This window comes from Arachis stenosperma, chromosome 8 (assembly GCF_014773155.1).
Source record: "Arachis stenosperma cultivar V10309 chromosome 8, arast.V10309.gnm1.PFL2, whole genome shotgun sequence".
NCBI classification, from domain to species: Eukaryota; Viridiplantae; Streptophyta; class Magnoliopsida; order Fabales; family Fabaceae; genus Arachis; species Arachis stenosperma.
Window position 1 is genome coordinate 50,931,879 of NC_080384.1, and position 22,324 is coordinate 50,954,202.

Here is a 22,324-nt window from a genome sequence, read left to right on the forward strand (position 1 = left end):
TTCCTTAAATTTATATATCATAAAAATTAAATCAAATAATTAATATACATAATTTTAAATTGTGTGATACTTAAATATCTATTCAAATCAATTAGTTGATATAATTAATTCATCATAATGAATTGACTTTAATGAGTTAAACAAAATAATACAGAAGCATGTTACGTTGATTCTATCATTAAAGGTAAAAATTCGATTTTTATATGATAGGATAGATAATATAATAGACGGTGAGAAAGAGAAAGATAAATATTTTAAATCCTAAGTTGTTTCATTTGAATGTTGCAATGTGGTATCACATTATTTTACTTATTCTACCCTATGGACCCTTTTGTAACTTTATTTCAGTATCAATAGAATTTCACTACCTTTGAGTACTAAATTAAAATTCAAAATGAAACTAAAAAAAGTAAAGAGTATAAAATTATTGATTGAAAAACACTCTAAATAATAAAAAGCCAAATTAACTTTAATATTAAATTTATTAATACGATTTTAATTTTATATAATAGTTAGAAAATATATTAGTAAAAGCAAATGGAAGAATAACTTTAATTAGTATTTGATAAAATATTCATTTAGAATAATTAAAAAATATAAAATTATGATATTATTAAAAATAATACATTTTTATGTTAAAAAAATATATTTAAATAAAATATTTATAAAATATAAAATTTAGAGTAACATAGCTTTATAAACATTAATCATTAATCAATTATGAACTAACATAAAATTATAATATAATTTATTTATGAAAAAATAATCAATAATTAATATTAATAAATATAAAAATCATCCAAACACTTTAATTAAAAGTATGAATGGTTAATTATTATTCATTATTAATAATATTTTGTTCATAAAAAAACTGAAAATATAATTATTCAGATTTAGATTTTAGAAAAATAAACGTATAAGTAACAAATGATCTATTTGATCATGTATATTATAAATTAATGAATTAAACTAACTGATATAATGAATTATAATTAATTAATTGGTATAAATTATAATAAATTATATGATATTTAAAAAGAAAATAAAATGAATAAAAGAATAAAAAATAGAAGAATAGAAGACTACAATAAAATAAATTGAATGTAAGTTTTTTTTTTTTTACAAATTTTATATCACATCTGCTTCAATAATAATAAATAAAAATACATCAACTTAATATCTAAGAAAAAAGGATGAGATAAAATCATAACACAATTCTAAAATAAAAGCTTAAATTAAACCATAATATCATTGTACAACACAAGCAAAAAGTAATTTCACACTACAATATACCACACAAATAGATAAATGACTTAAGCTTAATTATGAAATTTTTATTTATTTATGCAAATATGATAACACCATGGTCTATAAATGCTTAATGGATAACATATCATATATTGCTCTAAATGATGAGCACGGGAGTTGAAGAGTGTGTGCTGATTTGTGTTCATGATAGTTGCCTTCTTGTGACGGCGCCTCATAGGAAGAAAAATAATTGTTGTAAAAGCTACCCAATGAAAGAGTAATTGATAAATGAATGATATTTTCTTCTAGCATATATGGTCTTTTATAGTGGTAAAATAAAAATGGAATGAATAAAATTTTGTATTTTTATATTAGAAATAGAATTTGATATTTATCCTAATAAAATTAAATAATTAATTAGTTATATTTAAATAAATTAAATAAATTAAATAAAAGTATTTTTAAGAATTAATCAAATCAATTAGTCAATACAAATAATTAGTATAATTAATTTTATTTGATTTATTGAATTCAAAAAATAAATTAAAAAATAATTAATTGAATTAATTAGTTGATATAATTAATTTATTATAATTGATTGGATTTAATGAATTAAAAATAATAAATAGAAAAACATAGAAGACAGTGATTTTTTTTAACTAAATTAATATATATTTATTGTATTTAATCAGCATAAGTAACAAATTATCTATGTTATTATATATCTTATTTAATCTTGCATGGCACGGGTAATTATAAGTTATATTTTGATTTTTAATTATTTACGTACATAAATGATTAAAATATATAACATAAATATCGTAATTATTATAATTCTATAATATAATTATAATTAACATATTTTATCATAATTAAATATTGATTTGATATAATTATAATGAAAATACTTTCCCAAAATAATATAATCTACTATTATTCATTCACTAATTATTTGGCAATAAATCTTAATAAGATTTTTTACATCTCCGCTATGAGAAATAACTACTTAGATATACCAAATAATATGTAACATATTACTACCTGTATAAGTTAAGGCACAAACACATGATTTAATTAAGGTGATTGAAACTTTCACCAAACAGAATATGACCTCAATCGAATAAAAAAGGATACTCGATTTTGCATTAATTAGATAGTCGAAGAAATAACATACTCATTTATTATTCATGTTTCATTATATTTTTTAAATAATATATAGAAAATATATATCTTGTGCATAAAAATGTGACTATTAGTAATTTTATTAATAAACCTTTTTTTAAACTATTACTAATTTCAATTTTAATAGAAAATCTGAGGAAATAATTTCGCTTGCCATAAATAATATACTAAAACTGTTAGTATATTATCTTCTATATGGTTAATTGAATTTATCAATGATTTTTCTGTGTAAATTGTTATTACCAAGTTTTTAATAACTACTTAATATACAAAATTTGAAATTGGAAATTGTTATTACTAATTCAATTAACTGGTTAATTGAGTAATAATTGTCAAATTATTAAGGTGCAAAATCATTGATTTACTCAATAAATTTTTATATATTATTTATATTTCAAGTAATAATTTGAAATTATATTATTTACCCAGTTAATAATACTATTATTAATAATTATTTTTTGCATTAATTTTTAAATCAATTATTAAATAATTATTTTTGTTAAGATAATTGTTTATAAATTATTTCAAATTATATTTTGTTAAGATATAATTATTTAGATTATTACTGATGGCACATGTATAATTTCATTTTATACCAATTAATTAATTATAATTATATGACACGGGTGTAATTTTAATTTTATCCACCGATTATTGGCAAATAAATTTTATTCCAATTATAAATAAAATATGTTTTTATTGGCAAATAAATTATCTTTAGGTCAACGATTTAATATATGTATAAGTTAATTTTTTGTCAAATATAATGAAAATACAAATAAAGAAATAAAGAATAAAAATAAACTTAATAATATCTGACACTACTTCATTTTATTAAATTATTTAAAAATAGCAAAATTCACAAAAAATAATCGTAATATATAAATTGAGGCAATAATTTAAAATTCTATAATTATAATTTAATCAAATACTAATAGTAAAACCAAATTACCTAAACAATATTGAACCTATTCTAGTCCTTAGTCACGTATAGTATAGAATCATTCTTATAACGACAACAAACTGAAATAATATCGTAAGTTTCAATATTTAGAATTCGTGCAAAATCAGACCATCTTCTTGTTAGATAAGCTTCATCATCCGCTATCTATGCAATGTGGCAAGATATAGAATTATCACACCGAGAAACCAAACTAACTCTTATTCCCCTCAATGGCATTGCATGCATGCAAAAGAAAGCTAGTAATTTCTGAAAAAATTAAAATATGTTAAAAAGTTATTCTAATAATTAACAGTTTAAACTAAGAAAATTTAAATATATTACCAATCATTGAAATTGCATATCTGCATTTGTCACGAATTTAGCAAAACTGAACTGAAAATGAGGGAATTCAATTTCATTATGTGCTCCACTTTGAAGATTTTCGGGCAGACGTAAAAAGCATGGAGGGGATGGAACTTGAACTTGCCCTATAAAGTTTCGCAGATGCAATTCCTCAATCAAAAATCGAGTTCCTCCTAAGAAATCTAACTTTAACCACATTCCATTGGGTTGGTCATAATAGGTGAGTAGATCCAACCATCCTTCGGTAAAGTAGAGATTATTGCCTCTTCTTTAAACGCTTACATCCATGTAGTTGGAACCCGAATCAGTGAAGACAACTCGATGAGGTATTTCATGGATGTGATGCATTGTAAATGATTGTGGCAAAAAAAATCGAACTGGAACATTAGACGATAAGAATAACTTAGAGTAACAACAAATAAAAAATTATCAAAAGAATAATATAATAGAATGAGTATATGATATTATAAAAAATTATAAATTGTGCTTAAAAGGATCAACTTCAATAAAAAACGAAGAATACATTCTTATTCTATGAAGTAGTAAAAAAAAAACACTAAATATAAAATTATGAATTGACTCTCAAATTTAAATTCATGTACCACAGGAAAACACTATATATAGACTTTAGTAAAACAAAAATAAATATGTAAATTATCTATTATTAAGGTAATTTTTTAATAATGCATTAAATTTTGATTTGATACCATTATAATGAAGATATGTTTCTAAATTAGTATAATTATATATTATTCATTAAATATTAATTACAATATAATTATATTAAAGATATTTTTTATAAAATAATTTAGAAAAATTATTTGATATACGTGAATCGGGTAACAAAGATTTATTATTATTATTATTATTACTATTATTGATATTATTATTATCATTAAAATTATTAAAAGTATTTTTAATTGATAATTGATAAATAGTTTAATAGTGCATTAAATATTGATTTGATATAATTATAATGAAGATATGTTGCTAAATTAGTATAATTATATTAGTATAATTATATATTATTCATTTAGTATTAATTACAATATAATTACAATAAAATAATTTAGAATAGAAAAAAATTTTATTCGTTTTGGAGAAAAAATGGAGGCATGAGAGATCGACACGTCACCTTTAGTAGTTGGGGGAAAACCCATTTTTAGTATATTAAGTAGATATGCTTAAATTTTGAGTAATTATCCAAATTAATGCTAATGATTTTAAAGTGGACATTTTAATTTTTTTAAAAAAAATTATTTTTAGATTAATTTTTAAGATTTTATTTCAACAGATTTTTTATATAATAATTATTTAAATTAGTCCTAAAAAATTTTAAAAGCGGATATTTTAATCTAAAAAAATTAATACATAAATCAATTCTAATATTAGTCCATTTTACTTTTTTTGTATATCAATTTTTATTATTAATTTAGGTTTGTATATGTGCACAATGACACTAATATATTAATACATTTTATTCGTTAAAAACAAGTAAGGCAAATAATGACATTTTAAAATTTAAATTAAAATTTTTTTTAATATAAATATATTTTTTTAAATAAAATATTTTTTTATTATATTAAATACAAAAATATCAAATAATTTTAATATTGAATTTCTTGTAAAATAATCTTTAATAATTTTATTAAAAATTATTTATACGATTAATATAAAAAATAATTATTTTTACTAATATGTAATTATACAATTAAATTAACGTGTAAAATTATTTTATTTTAACTGAAAATCAAAATTAAATTAAATTAATGTGTTTAATAAATAATCTTTTTTAATAAAAAGTATTTTTTTAATTTTTAACGTGTTTAATAAATTTTTAATAATTAAAAATAAAAATAATAAAAAAATAAAAAATATTTTTTTAAAAAATTATAATTTATATTTTTTTTAAAAGAAATTTTATAAAAGATTTTTTTATGTAAAAAATAAATTTTTTTTATATAATTATATCTAAATATAATTAATAAATAAAAAAGATTTTATACAAAATATTTAAATATAAAATTATTTTTATTTTATTTTTTATAATTTTTTTTAAATGACTAGAAAAAAAGATATTTTTTTTATAAGATGAGCCAAACAAACCTTATATATATGCGCAAGTGAAGTGAGGGCAAGTTGGGAGAAACTTTTTGCTTTATAAATATCCGCACTTAGTTACGCACTCGAAAAAGCTAACTCTCCGTCGTATCCTTCTCATTCCTTTTAGATCCTCGATTCTACCGCCGCCACCGCCTGCCTTATCCCTCTCTCCGCCGAATATGGCGCCGCCGACGGCCGCAGCTCAAGGCGGCCAGGCACCGCAAGGGAGACAACAGCAACAACAAGGAGGCTTTGGCCTCACCGGAATTATCCGCATAGCGGTTTTCTGGTACTTCGCCTCCAAACTGTTCTCTCCTAAAAAACCTACCGAACCTTCTGCTCTCATCAACAATCTCTTCCAGAAAGGCCAGCCACTGGTTCGTTCTTACACTCACTCTCTCAGTTCTTCGTGATCTCTGTCTTTCACCTTTTCTCACTAACTTCCATACTGTTATGCTCGTTGATTAATCGATTTATGTCGATTTCGGAAATTTCAGTGCCCTTCTTTAGGTTGCGCCCTTTGTGCTTAGTTACTTAGACTGAGTTATGAATTTTGTAACTTCTAGGTTCGGTTTTCTTATTAACTGAAATTTCCTTCTGCACGGTTTCGCTGTGCAGTTTAGGTTGGTTGATTTTTTTACTATCGAGTATGCTCTTTGGGTCAGTTTATGTGAACGGAGAAAACCTGTGAATAAGAGAGCTTCACTTTTTCGTAGTTGGCCGATTTGGTTTGAATCATATCAGTCCGAGTATGGTCAACTAACTCCGAATATCTGATTTAGACTTGCAAAAAATCATAATTGAATGTGAAAAGAAATTGTACGGGAAAATTAGGGTTTTATGTAAAATAGGACAATTGCTCAATAAGGGATGCTAGGTAAAACTGAAGGCTAAATTGAGAGTTTTATGGATGATGAAAGTGAGTGGATCCTAACGGAACAGAAAGGGAAGTTGAGGGGTGAAGTGGAATACAATAGCTGCTCTTTTCTTGCCGTTAACCACTATTTTCTACATGCAATGATTGCAATCATAGCCTATGAAAGCTTATTATTCTACAAAGGTTAACTCATGGTGAAAGATATGGAGGAAATTAATTTAGAGCTTGTGGGTATTATTATCTTATCTGTCTGTGTTCTGCTGTTGGAGACATGGAGTAAATTCAAAGTGTTTGCTATAATCCTATGTCATATTGCTTCTTGTCTTGGTACTTGTTAATGTTCTTTTTTAATGGTGATTTTGTTTAGGACATGTGGTTATATATCTCTGAGCGTGAGAAGTTCAACGACTTTGGTCGTGAAAGTGCTCTTGTTTGGCATGAAACCAATATTCCATATGCTGTTTGGGGACCTGAGAGTACCAGGACTCTTACTTTGAAGTATCACGCATCTGAGGTATGACTTCCTGACTTGCTACTTCTTGTGGTGCATGATTTGCTTTCACTGATTACTGAAGAAAGTTTAAAAGTATTTTGTTTTCCCCAAGTATATTGGACTTTGTTGTGACTTGTTCTTTATTTCAGGCTTTGAAGAACAATGGGAGTCTGTATGCTCATGTTTTCTTTGCACATTCTGGATACTCGCCTGACCCAAGTGATCCAGAATACCAACCTCAAGCAGCATTTGGAAGAACACATCGTATGATTTCTTATTTATTTTCCCTTCTTGTTGATACTTCTGTTATTTTTTTTAGTTTAAATTTAAGGTTTTACAAGACAGCACTATTTTTTATTGGCTTCAGCTGTTGTGATATACTTGCCCAAGTCAAAAGCAGATAAAAAGAAAAGTCTATTGGGGAATTCACCGGATTCTACTGAGGGCCAAGCGACATCCAAGGTGTGCTCTTAACTCGTTTTTCAATTATTCAGTGTTGCTTAACATGATGGCACTTGCTGATTTTATGCGATGATCTCAATACATAGCAATTTTGGTTATTGTAGGTGGTTGATGATACCGAAGATGATTCTAAGGATGAAGGCCCTGTCGAGTGGGTTTCATATTGGAAACCAAATATAACTATAAACTTGGTTGCTGACTTCACACAGTATGTCAATTATTTTTGGTCCTTAGCTTTGCATGAGGGAAATATAAGAATGAACATCCAATTTTGTGTCACCTTTCTTTTAGTGGTGAATTAGGTTTTCTGATTGGAACATTTCAAATTTGTAGATGATTAAGCTGCTTAACTATGATTCCATCCTAAATAAAACAGTTCAATGGGTACTTTGGGATGACAATTACTGAAATTCACCCTTTTCATGGCTCTCTATTCCATTCTCATGACTGATCATCCTTTACTTTTTAGTGTCTGAGCCAGTTGTTGTTGGATATTCTTTCTAACGCTGCTTATAATGTTGTACTCTTCCTGTTTGCAGGTATCCAAAAACAGGCATACCACCAAACATTGCTCCATGTATCCTTGTTTTCTGTTAATTTCTTTTTCGCTACCTTGCCATTGTAGTTTGTTTTGGCTCTAGTTTTTATATACTATATCTTCTGTATAGAGTATGGTTATATTATATGCAACATTAATGTAAAATAATGGAGAACTTCTAGATGGAGGATCTTGTACAGCTTATTGTCACTGTGGTCGTATTCTATTCACTTTTAATTTTAAAATATAAATTCCATCTTAACCCATTCATACGTTTGCACCAACTCTCCTTTCATGTTTTGATCTTCTATCATGTTCTGTTCCATCAACTATGAAATGCAAGTTAGCTGATCATATGTATGAGTTTCTTTAACTACAATGCCCAGACATGAATATCGATCCTTTCACTGGGAACTACTATCCAACTGTCTTTTTCAATGAGTTCTGGTTACTCAGGGATAAGTTGATAGCTTTGAATGAGACAGTAACTGAGTTACCACTTAATCTGGAGGTTGGTCCCATTAGTATGACAAAGTGGCAATTATTCATGCAGATCGACCAGTCATTTCAGATTCATCGTAATTATGGAAGCATGCTTGAAGGCGAAGCTGATGAATTAAAGGTCTGTTATCTAGAAATTCTTGGCAAAATTTTGTGTGATTTAATTCATGATGTGGGCATATCTAGTAGAGTTAATCGATATGTTGGAATCTTCTTGTTGAATGTTGAGAATAATTTGCAAGTCCTGTGTTTTTCCTATTTCTTGACTAGTTGTTTTTATTTACGTCAGAGGGTATTCTTGGAAGGAAATCCTTACCTCCTGGGAGTTACGATGATCGTATCTTTACTTCATTCTGTTTTTGACTTCTTGGCTTTCAAGAATGGTAAGTCATTTTGTATCACAATATTAAGGAAAGTTGCTCCATCAAGGAGATTCTGATGACTTTGGTTAGAGTCATAGCCTTTCATCTGACCGTTCTCTTTTTTCCCAGATATCCAATTTTGGAACAAAAATAAATCCATGGAGGGACTGTCTGCAAAGACAGTTGTTGTGAGCTTTATTTGTCAGCTTATTATCTTCCTTTATCTGCTTGACAATGACACCTCCTGGATGATTCTTGCAAGCTCTGGAATTGGCGTTGTTATTGAGTTCTGGAAAATTGGAAAAGCCATGCGTATAGAGGTATTGTCTGTGATATTCTTTTTTTGTTTTCTTTTTTTTTTTTTTTTTTAGTATATCACCATATTTGATAATTGTGATTGTCGTGTAAAACTGCCATTCCTGAGAAATGACTTCTAGCTAACTTCTGTGTATCTTCATGTATACCAGTACTTACTGGCACTGTTTTATCGACCTTTTTGTTTGAATGAGAATACTCTTATGTTCTTCAACGCTGTTTGTTTTCTGCAATCTGCAATTTATTCTATTCTTTGTTTCCAGATTGATAGGACAGGAAAAATACCTATGTTGAGGCTCCGAGATCGGGAGTCATATGTAAGGAACAAGACAAAGGAGTATGATGATATTGCAATGAAGTATTTATCCTATGTTCTATTTCTCCTTGTTGCTGGCTTCTCCATTTACTCATTGATGTATGAGCGTCACAAGAGTTGGTATTCTTGGATTTTGTCTTCACTCACAAGCTGTGTCTACATGTTTGGTAAGCACTCTTCTAGTTCATTCAACTATAATTGTATTCTGGAGGAGATACTACCAGTTATATATATATATATAACTTGTCTAAGTTTGATCTCTAATCTCTACTGGAAACTGGCGCAGGTTTTATTATGATGTGCCCTCAGTTGTTCATCAACTACAAGCTTAAATCTGTTGCTCATCTACCTTGGAGACAAATGACTTACAAGTTCCTCAATACCATCATTGATGATCTTTTTGCCTTTGTCATCAAAATGCCAACACTACATCGTCTCTCTGTCTTCCGCGATGGTAAGATTGGGATCATGACCACATGCTATTCTGCAACTGCCACATATACCAAGCATAATATCCTTTAGGATTATATGCATGTAATATAGAACACCTTGCTGTTTTCCTTTTCCTTTCCTCCTACAAATGACATGCCAATCTTCGACTATTTGCCTTTCTAGAGATTCGGAGGTGGTACCAAATTTATAGAATAGGTCTGGCAGCACTTGTTTTGTTGTGCTATATTGCAGCTTTGTCTAACCTTTCATGACTGTGGGAACGGTTAACCTTTTTCTGTGACAGAATAGGGGGCCTTTTGTCGTTCAATCTACTAGTATGGTGCCCAATGCCTGATGTTCATCCTAGTTCATTATTTAGGGTCCATGCAAATGTTAATTATGTCGACCTTGTCATTTTCTTAATATTATTTTCATTAACTTGATATCTTTTACCCCTTCCTTCATTTCAGATCTCATCTTCCTCATATATTTATACCAACGGTGGATCTATCCAGTGGATAAGAAACGTGTAAATGAGTTTGGTTTTGGAGGCGAGGATGAGGATCAGGCTGTGGAATCTTCAGAGGTGGTTGCTGCAAAGGAAGAAGAGAAGAAAACCAATTGATTTAGTTTCCTGTCGGCCACTTTTGATAGAATTCTACAGTGAACACCATAAACTGCAGAATTCAAATGGGGACTAATTTATTTTTCTCCCCCATTTTTTTTCTTTGCTTTACATTTGCTATTAGATAGGACTGAAGGATGAAGTATCTATACAGCTTTTTGTTTTTGTTTTGTGAAGTAGAATTTCCTTAACAAGAATATCTTTAGTTTTATTTATTTATATTTGTCATCTCAGATGTTACCGGTTACATGTATTTTTTTTACCACTTTCCTAGTGTATTTTTTAAAAATTAAATTATCTTTCTACTAAATTGTTTGTATTGTAACTTTGAAAGTTGTGTTGCACATTTTTATTATCATCTAGGCCACACCAAACTAGATTAGTAGCTTACTCTTCCACCATCTTCTCCCTCCTCTCATCATGCTAAGAGCAGCATATTTCGATGAGAAAAAAAAAGTTACATGAACAATAGAAAAATGAACGAGGATTTGGTCCTGCTAGAAGACTCTAATTCCTAATGGTTCAACATGGCATCTTTAATAAAAGAATGTCTGGAAACGGAGCTCCCAGCGAGTGTAGTTGGAATGAGGGGAATAGTGGAATACGTGGTGAATGGTTAATCTTGCCAATAGAAAGCTTACGTGGCGTGATCCACTCCTCCGAAATCTAATTATGATAATAATGTGTGGATAAGAATCTCCAGTGTGTATGCCCCACACACACACACACACGAAGGCACTAAACTCCAATTTCTATTTTTACTTTTTCTACATTCATAACATTATACTTTCTCTCTCCAACTCACAACTCTTCCCACAAGCTCCTCTACTGTCCTACAGAGGTACCCCTTCCTCTACTTCAACTTCTCTGCCTCCGAAACCATAACATAATCTTGCATTGACTATGCAGTATAAATTACCAGTATTGTTATCTTTTGAATCTTGTTGATGTCTATTTTTTACCTTTACTTTTGGGTCCAGAATTCCACTTTGGATGGGTGATTCGAGCATGAAAGGTTTAAATTATCATTATCACTAATAGTTAACAATCTTTCAGGAGGAGCTGCCAAGGGTAGAATCATGGATAGCACCCAAAAGGGAGCCCTTATAAGCAATGAAGGTCTTAAAGATTTACCACTCATGGTATATTCTCCACTGCTCTACTTTATGGCAAATTCATTATGCCCTTACTCAGTTACATTTACTTTAACATGTGACTGTGACTGTGATTATCCTTAACTATTCCCGTCATGTCGAGCCTTTAGACAGCAATACTGATCTTCATTTCTGTGAAGTATAATAACAAAGAAGAAAAGGATATGAATGTAATTATGTCATAATTAGAATCAGGGTAGTTAATATTCTATTAGGTTCTGTTTAGTTAGTTAGTGCTGTTAGTCTTGCTGGCCAAGGCAGAGGTAATGCTTGTATATATAAGTGTAGAGCATGTATAATCAGTTAGGCTACTTGTTCTTCATTTTTACCAATATTGAATAATCTTCTTCAAGTTTACTGTTTCTTGCAACACACTCAACGGCGTTGCTTTCAATTTCCTCCATACAATAATCTCAAATCATGAGTTATTCTTTCTCGAATGATTATGTGATTAGAAACATCCATGTTTTATTTGCAAAGTTACCCTGAATATTAGTATTTACAGTTAGTACTTAGGAACTCATAAACTTATTGTCTGATGGGCTCATAGAAGCTTATTGTCAACTTTTGGCAATGGTGAAACAGGAACTGCAGCAATACAGGAATAACCAAAGAAAGTTAAGCTCTACTCGAGAAGAGACTCCTGATCAATCTCGCTGCCTTATCTGCACACGGGACAACAGTTGTCAAACAGTTTATTCAAGAACCAAACTGATGAATACTTTGATTGGAAGGGGGAAGCCACAGGAAGCTCAGTCCATCTTCAATAGTTTAACAGAACAAGGACATAGGCCAACTCTTATAACATACACAGCTCTTGTGGCTGCCCTCACCCGCCAGAAGCGTTTCAAATCCATTAATTCGCTTCTTTCTAAAGTTGTAGAGAATGGAATGAAGCCTGATTCAATACTTCTCAATGCTATGATCAATGCCTTTTCCGATTCTGGCAAGGTTGATGAAGCCATGAAAATCTTTCAAAAGATGAAGGAGTATGGATGTAAACCTACAACTAGTACTTATAATACCCTCATTAAAGGATTTGGAGTTGCTGGAAGGCCTTCCGAATCTATGAAATTGCTAGAGATGATGGGTCAGGATGAAAATGTAAAAGCTAACGAGAGAACATATAATATTCTCAACCAAGCCTGGTGCACCAAGAAGAATCTTAAAGAGGCATGGAATGTTATGTACAAGATGGTAGCGTCCGGCCTGCAGCCCGATGTTGTCACCTTCAACACGTTCGCAAGGGCTTATGCTCAGAATGGTGAGACAGAAAAGGCAGAAAGGTTGATATTGAAAATGAAGTACAATAGAGTGAGACCTAATGAACGAACTTGTGGTATCATAATAAGTGGTTATTGTAAAGAAGGCAATATGACAGAGGCCTTAAGGTTTCTTTACAGAATGAAGGAGCTTGGAGTTCAACCGAATCTCGTCATTTTCAACTCTCTCATCAAAGGATATTTAGACATTACAGACACAAATGGGGTAGATGAGGTGAGTTCTCATATCTGATGCTTTTTATGAGATCAACATTTTCCTTTAAGCATTCCCCTAATCCCCTCTATAATAAAAGAGAGCAAGATTTTTATATTGAGATAGTAATCTTATGTTGCATGTATATTTTGTGCTTGTATCATGCTGGCCTATAATTATTTAGTATCAGATTTGTGATAAAAATAGTAACTCACAACTGAAAATTGGGCAGGCACTAACATTGATGGAAGAATTTGGGATAAAACCAGATGTGGTGACATTTAGTACCATCATGAATGGATGGAGCTCAGCAGGTCTTATGAAAAATTGCGAGGAGATATTCGAAGACATGGTGAAGGCTGGGATAGAGCCTGATATCCACGCATACAGCATCCTTGCAAAAGGTTACGTGCGTGCTGGACAGCCACGAAAAGCCGAGGCTCTTCTGGCTTCCATGAGAAAATATGGTGTCCATCCAAATGTTGTGATCTTTACTACCATCATCAGTGGATGGTGTGCCGCAGGAAGAATGGACCGTGCTGTTAAACTCTATGACAGAATGCATGAAATGGGAACTCCGGCAAACTTGAAAACTTATGAGACTTTAATATGGGGATATGGAGAAGCAAAACAACCTTGGAAAGCAGAAGAATTACTTGTTATCATGGAAGGGAGGGGTGTTGCCCCAGAAACAACCACTATACAACTGGTTGCCGATGCTTGGCGCGCCATTGGTTTTTCCAAGGAAGCCAAGAGAATTCTAAATGCTTTAGAAGACGACACTGAGCTCGATCAGAATCTTGAAGTCAACAAGATACCGATTCAAAGCTTGGACAGGATTTATAATAAAGAGCAACTCAGTGATTGCCACTCTAATCCACTGCAGATGCCTGATGTAGTGGTAACTCATCCAGAGAGAACAATGAATGGCAACATAAGAAGCAAAATGATAGTCAATGCATCTGTCATTTCGCAGAAGGCTACCACTTGCATTGTTTTCGTTCGAACAAGTTCATACAGGGTTCAGCCACTTACTGTAAGTAAGCAGCAAACTCAAAACAGCATCTATAGGCCCCTCCTTGTTTGTTGCAGGGCAGTGCCAATACATTGTTAAGGTGACCTTCAGCTTGGCGGCTATGCGCAAATCCTGTCAAAATAGATTTCATTTGCTTCTATGAAATTGTAAATATCATCCGTGGACCAGGGAAAAAGGAAGACACACTTGCAGTTTTTACAAAATGCTGGTGTAAAATATTCATGTTCAGTTGCCAAAGGAATGTAATGTGAGATACATGATGATTGAAATCATTCATTTACATTGCTATGTATGGTGCACGTTTTAGGGAAGTCCGTCTTCTATAAAATACTTGTAGAGAAAGCAACGAGAACACATTATTCAGTGTGTCTCACTAGTACTTTACCAACATCACAAGCAAGAACAGATCACTATCAATCTTTCGGGTCTTAATATCTCTCCACATCAAACCATTCACCATATCTAAATGTAGCATGGCATGCTTTGCGCTTTTGGTTTCAAACTTAAAATTTAATTTCGATGCACTGTAAGTGTAAAATCATTTTACATGTGTATCCAATCCCATAATTTACATTAACAAAAATAACTATTTTTACATTGACAGCATGAACGGTCAACCAAGAAAATAGATTGTGATTACACGACTATATAAGTTGTTTGCATGACTATATAAAATATTTTACATTATCAGTACATCAAATTAAACTCTTCAAACTTATTCATGGGTACTTTATTGTGAATTATCTAATAATATTGAGACCCTGATTTCAAATTTTATCATTGTTAATGTATCAAGAAAATCAACAAAGAATGTTGAATGATAATTATAAAAAGAGATCCCTTTTAATAATTTAATGTTAATGCATTATAGCAATGAGTGGTAAGTTGAAGTAATTTAGCACTTCTTTTTTTAATGAATTTGATTAGTATAGGTTATTTTAGTATATATTTGACTAGTCAATTATTTTAAATTCTAAATTCGTCGGATTGATTGACACTAAAACTCTAAAATTATATATGTAATTGGATACATATATAAAATTATTTTATATTATAGGCAAGCTTAAGTGAGATAATGGATGGACATGTCTGTCTCCGAATTTTTTATAAAAAAATTAGTAGTACTTTTTTTAAAAAATAAATAATAATTTAGTTGACTTAAATATTTTACTATAATTTAAAACACCCAGTTAAATTCTGATCTGTTGTTTTTATTATATAATAGTTTTTAATTTTAAACATTAAAAATATATTGGATTTTGGCTGAATTGGATCTGACAAAAAATAATAATAATAAAAAGTTCAGTTGAATTGCATGCTTGTATATATACCGAATTGAGAGAGAGATGAGCTGTTTCTTTGTTCCATAACTGATAATAATCCTAATTTGATTCAAAATTTAAATTGCATGCTTGTATATATACCGAATTGAGAGAGAGATGAGCTGTTTCTTTGTTCCATAACTGATAATAATCCTAATTTGATTCAAAATTTAAATTGAAACTATTTAAAATTAATTAGTTGCCTATAATATAATTTAATTTTAATTTCAATTTCACCTCATTGTACACATTATAAAATATTCATGGGCTCTTCATACTTTCTCAATTTCGAATCATAACTGCATGCATTCCTAATCTTCCTCTTGGATTAACAACTGATCCCACAGAATCCTCATTCCCCTTGATTATCTCAACATTAGAAGTCCCATAACTATTGTTCCCCTTGATTACCACCAAACCCTGCACTGTTTCTTTCCTGTTTAATTCCCTTTTACAGTTATTAGTTGTAAGATATAGTCATATTTTTTAAGTCTCCAACATGCATAACCCACAAAACATGATTGATGAGATCTCTTCAGCCGCCACAACACAAAACATGATTGATGAAATCCCTTCCGCCGCCACAACAACCACCGTTAGCCATCATCAACAAGATGTCTCACTTTATGACGACGAGGGCCGCCCAAAACAAACAGGTAATAATAATAATAATAATACAAATCAAATTAAATCAATCCATGCATGTTATTGTTACAATCTCTTCCTTCTCTTCTTTCTCTCTTATAAGAAAATCATAAAAGAATAATTGAAGCTGTCATTAATTATATATGAATAGATTTAATTTCAATGGTGTTGTTCTTAACTTGCATATTAATTATTCAAATGGATATAATTTTTTACGATATTTGATATATATTATAATTGGTGCAGGAACCATGTGGATGACCAGCTCATATATAATAACAGCAGTAATTGGATCGGGAACATTATCCTTAGCATGGTCGATAGCACAATTAGGTTGGAGTGGTGGTCTTGTTGTTATGATCTTCGGTCTCCTCACTTTGTATACTTCACATTTTCTTGCCAATTGTTATCGTGGTGGAGACCCCATCACTGGCAAGAGGAGCTACACGTACATGGAAGCGGTTGATACCATTCTAGGTAAGTACAAACAAAATTAACTTATACATGGATTTTACATCAATGTGTACAATGGGCTATTGAATTACAAAATGTACATTCCTTATACTATTTAGAATAACCATTCGAGTACTAGAAATAATAAACATCTTTCTAAAATATTAAATTGATTTTGGGTTCACCAAGAATTGAACTCTTGATTTTACGGATCTAGCGCTCTAATACCATGTCATGATACCACTCATCCCAAAAGCTTCTGCTGATGGAAAAAGGTAACACTAATGGTTATATCTCTAATACTTCATAAACCTCCATTGTACATATTGTATAAATATTCCATTGACTCCTCATACTTTTCCTTTTGTTAATTGCAATTACATATTCACATAGTATTAAAAATGACACATGCAACTTGAAAATATATATTTAATTCGGGATTTTCTTATTAGGATAGATTTAATTGTATAGGTGTAATTATTTAAGGTGTTTATTTTAGTTTACATTAATTAAAACAATGTCTATCTTGAGGACAATTACAAAGAAATAACGGATGTTTTAAATTTGATGATGTTAATATGAATCTTGCTGTGACTAGATAGTTTTATTTAATGATTAATAAGTATAGTGATATATTTTGTTGTTGCAGTTGTATTTACTATTTAACAAACTTCGTTCTCTCTCCTTTAGAGTTGAGATTGTTACAAAATTATTGAAAAAAATTGGTAGATTTTCACATAAAATAGAGAAATATTATTTACGAATAAAATATTATGTTTAGTGGTCATATATATTTCATTATAAGGTGTTTTGAAAAATAGAAAACTATAAAGTGCTTTGAAAATTAAATATTTCCATAAATAATATTGGATATGCCATAATTATTTTGCAGGAGGAAAAAATTCCATTTTTTGTGGGATAATACAGTATTCAAATCTTTATGGAACTTCAATAGGGTATACAATTGCGGCTGCCATTAGTATGATGTGAGTTCAGTTAACTCTTACGTTTATCTTTGAAATCGATTTTTAGAATAAATCACAATATTAAACCAAATGGTAGGAGAAATTATAGGATTTTACCAAAGAGAAAAACGTGACAAGGATTACCCAAAACCATGTTTCTATCTCTATGTAATTCGAATTACACTTTTCTATTAATTCGAATTATTTTTGGTTTCCTAGTTCGAATTAGTTTGTTCGAATTATATAAAAACATGTTTTTAAGTTATCTTAATTATCATATTTTTTTCTTTGGTAAAATCTTATAATTTCTCTTAACATTTGGTTTAATATTGTGACTTGCCCCGATTTATATATATAGTAATAGACTTTGAGTGATAATTATAAAAAGAAGTCCATTTCAAACTCTTGGATAATACTAGTAAAATAAATAAATATAATCTAGTTAAAAAAAATTCATGTATTGTCTTGTTATTAAAATTACTTGAATCTTAACATAACTATTCAGAAGTTATAAAAAAGACAATTATGCTTGAAGTTGATTACAATTTATTGGCTTTGATTGACAGGGCAATCACAAAAACAAATTGCATCCATTCCTCTTATGGAAAAAAAACATGTCATGTTTCTGGCAATCGTTATATAATATGGTTTGGGGCCATCCAACTTGTATTTTCTCAAATTCTTAATTTTCATAAGATGAGATGGCTCTCAATACTTGCTTCAGTCATGTCCTTCACCTATTCTTTAATTGGTCTGGCTCTTGGAATTGTTCAAGTTTCAGGTTATGTTTAATTTGTTTTTCTACTTGAATTTACTTGATACAACTAACACTCTTTATTCTTGAACACAAATCATTATATGTATTAACGAGTAAAGGTTTAACTTGGTGGTATTTTATATTCTAGGCACTAAAATTTCAAAAATTATCAATTTAATTTTTGTCTTTGTAATATTTTATAAGTCATTTTAGTTTCTGACTAGTTAACTATTATTGTTTTATTAACATGGTCCGTGATATATTTACATGTCATTTTGTGTGATACATTAATAAAATAATATGAAATTGATCATAAAGACCAAAATTAGTACTTTGATTTAAAAATTTTGGGACTAAAAATAAAGCATAAGTACAATCTCAAAAATCAAATTGAACCTCTACATGATCAGCGGCGAATTTAAGGGGGTTAAGGTGGCTATAGTCCCTCCAAATTTATTTAAAAAAAATTAGTACTATTAGTTTATTATATATAATATATATATATATATATATATATATATATATATATATAATATAGATTAAATATATTTTAGTATAGTAGACACTAAAAAAATTTATATGTTAGTAACTTAATATGTATAAATAATAATGTGTATTATAATATATTAGTAGCAACTAACAAATAGGATTAAAAAAATAAATACGTATAAATATATAAATAATTGCAAAATTATTAAAAAAATAGGTTTAGATTAATGCAGAAAAACAACAACTATTAAAAAAATTTCTTGTTTTGATTCTTTCAATGACAAAAGTAACAATTGAATAGACTTTTATAACAATAAAAATTATTAAAACTTGAGTTTGAAACAAAATAAAAGACGAATGTTTAGTAAATTATATAATTATATAGTTAAAAAAGAGAATGTTTCAAATTTTATTTTAGAAGATAAATTGATAATTTTAGTTATATAAAATATCGCAGAACAAATTTTTAAAAATACCAAAATCTTAAATTATGTAGTTGAATGTTAATTTCTATATAATATAATTATTAATTTTGACTTATATATAAATTATATTTTGTTAACTTTTTTTATTTTATATTTTAATTTATTTTGTATTTAATTTGACTCTTGTAAAATTTTTGGATTGATCACTGGTTATGATAATAATAGAAGATAAAAAGTAATTTATGGTCTGAAAACATTTGATAATTGTTGCCTAACATTTTGTTTGTTTGGATCTTAAAACAGAAAACCGTGCATTCAAGGGTACCATAGCAGGAGCTGAAGCAGAAACACACGCCAAAAAAGTGTGGGCAATATTTCAAGCTCTTGGCAACATAGCCTTTGCATATTCCTTTTCTGATATTCTCATTGAAATTCAGGTATACCCTTTTTTCTATTTCCTAATCATTAGTTTTAAAATAAATGCCGCTCCATTAATACATTGGAAAAAAATGTATTTAAACACAAGAAAAAATATAAGGAAGTAAGGAACCAATATAGTAACCAACCAAAAAACTGTATGTATGTATTTAATCACAACTGTATTCTAAATATATTAGTTATGCAAAAAAAATGCTATTTACACAAAAAAATTAGTTTTGGTGTAGAATTTAGATCAACTAAAATAAAAAAATTGGTAAAATAATAAAGTGAAGAGTTAATTACTATTTAATGTATATATAACTCTTATTATATGTGAGTCCTATTTTATTACTTTATCATTTTTTTTTCACTTTGGATAAATTTAATCCACTTGATTAATCGTTCTTTGTTGTTCAAAACGAATAGTTTCATTTTTTAATGTTTCGAAATTTTATTATTGGAATAATCGAAAATAGCAATATAAAGAAGATATCATTATTCATTAAATAAAAAAAAAGAGACTATAAAAATGTTCTACTTTAAAAATAAACTAAATACTAAATAGACTAAGTAGAAATTGTTTACTAAAATTTGATTATCATTCATTAGAATGATAACAATAGTTTATTACAATTCAAAATTCTATTTTCTACTGAAATTAGACTCTTAGTTTTTTTTTTTCGAAAAAAGAACAACAACAATATCTCTATTCTGCATTTAAATACGAAAACTACAAAAGACTAATACTACTGCTGAGGTTTTGTTTTATGAGAATGAAAAAGGGTCGGACTCAAAGCCCCTTGTACAAATACATGTATTATTTAACTTATTTTTAAAATATATTTTATAGGTGGAAATTCAGATGCAATCGACTTCACGTGAAGTTGATACTTGAAAACCGTTAGATAGTTTAACTGACTAAATTTTTATCTAACGACTCTCAGATATCAACTTCACGTGAAGTCGACTTCACCTGAATTTTCACCATATTTTATATGAATAACTAGTTTTTTTGTACATCTAATATGATTGTTATTCAATATACTAACTTGGTAAAAAAAAAAATTAATTTTAAAAAGTAATAGAAAAGACTTTCTGTTTTGCTTTTTTTACATGTAAATTAATTAGTATATAATAATACACTGACTGAACAGGATACTATAAAATCTCCATTGAAAGTAAGAGCAATGAAGAGGGCTATAAATTTGAGTATTGCAACGACCACAACATTCTACGTTCTTTGTGGGTGCATAGGTTACGGTGCATTTGGAAACTCAACACCAGGGAACTTACTCACAGCATTTGATAAACCATTTTGGCTCGTTGACATTGCAAATTTAACACTACTCATTCAACTTGCCGGAGCATACCAAGTTTATTCTCAACCCCTTTTTGCATTTATTGAAGAACGGGCAACTAAAAAATGGGAAATACTTGGAAAAGAACACAAAGTTCAAATCCCATTTTTATCCTCATACAACCTAAACATATTTAGACTAGTTTGGAGATCATTGTATGTTGTGGTAAGCACTCTTATAGCAATGTTAATTCCGTTCTTTAATGATATATTGGGAGTAATTGGGGCATTAGGGTTTTGGCCCTTGTCAATTTATTTTCCAGTGGAAATGCATATCAAGCAGAAGAAGATCCCAAAATGGAGTGGGAGTTGGATTCTTTTGCAAAGTTTAAGTATGTTTTGTCTGTTGGTAACACTTGCTGCTCTTATTGGGTCCATAGTTGGTGTCTTACTTGACCTTAAGACATATAAACCCTTCAGTGCAAGTTTGTAAGCCCAAGTCCTTTCATCTAACATTCTATGTTAATTACTTTTTAGGTGTATTTTTCATTAACTAATTTTTATTATTACCGCACAATAATTCTATTGAAATATATATTTTATTATAATTATTTAAATTAATCTACATGTTATGTATTTTACATTTTTAATTTATCAATAATTAATAACATATATACCTATAATTTATCAATAAATGACTATGAACTACAATGTGATAAGTCTTAATTTATTTAGGATAGAAAAGAACAACATATACCTATATATTAATATTTTTATATAAAATTTTATAGTAATCTTTTTATATATATAATGTTGAGAAAAAACATAAACTATAATCCATAGTTAAAAATATGTCATAATTTATTTAGAATTTAATTTTGACGCATTGTCGGTTACGTAATGATAGAAACAACTACTTTTCACATTCATGGCATAAATGATCATTCAAAAAAACGGATGTGGTTGCATTATGTAAAACGATTTACACTGTCAGTACATTAAAATTAAACTCAATTTATTTATATAAAATTATATATCATATCATGTTATTTGAATTAAATCAGACATATATTTTATGTTAAAATATTTATTATTATTTGGTATCCAATAATGTACCACATTTTA

The 22,324-nt window shown here is 29.0% G+C and overlaps 3 protein-coding genes across 3 annotated transcripts; all 3 read left to right on the forward strand.

Moving 5' to 3' along the window:
* Positions 1 to 5,885: 5,885 nt before the first annotated feature.
* Positions 5,886 to 10,988, forward strand: LOC130944364 (uncharacterized). Its single transcript, XM_057872655.1, has 12 exons — positions 5,886 to 6,216; positions 7,084 to 7,230; positions 7,359 to 7,473; positions 7,577 to 7,671; positions 7,776 to 7,879; positions 8,211 to 8,248; positions 8,596 to 8,831; positions 9,000 to 9,093; positions 9,202 to 9,392; positions 9,651 to 9,870; positions 9,990 to 10,157; positions 10,606 to 10,988. Exons 1-12 carry the CDS (start codon positions 6,019 to 6,021, stop codon positions 10,758 to 10,760), a joined length of 1,761 nt encoding a protein of 586 aa, XP_057728638.1. The 5' UTR covers positions 5,886 to 6,018; the 3' UTR covers positions 10,761 to 10,988.
* A 226-nt stretch (positions 10,989 to 11,214) lies between these two features.
* LOC130944363 (pentatricopeptide repeat-containing protein At5g25630-like) lies at positions 11,215 to 14,844 on the forward strand. The gene is made up of 4 exons (XM_057872654.1): positions 11,215 to 11,601; positions 11,817 to 11,902; positions 12,500 to 13,411; positions 13,623 to 14,844. Exons 1-4 carry the CDS (start codon positions 11,469 to 11,471, stop codon positions 14,502 to 14,504), a joined length of 2,013 nt encoding a protein of 670 aa, XP_057728637.1. The 5' UTR covers positions 11,215 to 11,468; the 3' UTR covers positions 14,505 to 14,844.
* Positions 14,845 to 16,265: 1,421 nt separating this feature from the next.
* On the forward strand, positions 16,266 to 21,692 carry LOC130946165 (amino acid permease 4-like). Its single transcript, XM_057874838.1, has 6 exons — positions 16,266 to 16,404; positions 16,640 to 16,870; positions 17,739 to 17,832; positions 18,378 to 18,592; positions 19,786 to 19,919; positions 21,057 to 21,692. Exons 1-6 carry the CDS (start codon positions 16,266 to 16,268, stop codon positions 21,690 to 21,692), a joined length of 1,449 nt encoding a protein of 482 aa, XP_057730821.1.
* The last annotated feature ends 632 nt before the right edge of the window (positions 21,693 to 22,324 follow it).

Coding starts and splice junctions, on each gene's coding strand:
- LOC130944364 (XM_057872655.1), top strand. CDS start 6,019: ATGGCGCCGCCGACGGCCGCAGCTCAAGGCGGCCAGGCACCGCAAGGG. Junction 6,217..7,083: donor TCCAGAAAGGCCAGCCACTG/GTTCGTTCTTAC, acceptor GATTTTGTTTAG/GACATGTGGTTATATATCTC. Junction 8,832..8,999: donor GCGAAGCTGATGAATTAAAG/GTCTGTTATCTA, acceptor TATTTACGTCAG/AGGGTATTCTTGGAAGGAAA.
- LOC130944363 (XM_057872654.1), top strand. CDS start 11,469: ATGCCCCACACACACACACACACGAAGGCACTAAACTCCAATTTCTAT. Junction 11,602..11,816: donor TCCTCTACTGTCCTACAGAG/GTACCCCTTCCT, acceptor ACAATCTTTCAG/GAGGAGCTGCCAAGGGTAGA. Junction 13,412..13,622: donor ACACAAATGGGGTAGATGAG/GTGAGTTCTCAT, acceptor AAAATTGGGCAG/GCACTAACATTGATGGAAGA.
- LOC130946165 (XM_057874838.1), top strand. CDS start 16,266: ATGATTGATGAGATCTCTTCAGCCGCCACAACACAAAACATGATTGAT. Junction 16,871..17,738: donor AGCGGTTGATACCATTCTAG/GTAAGTACAAAC, acceptor ATTATTTTGCAG/GAGGAAAAAATTCCATTTTT. Junction 18,593..19,785: donor TGGAATTGTTCAAGTTTCAG/GTTATGTTTAAT, acceptor ATCTTAAAACAG/AAAACCGTGCATTCAAGGGT.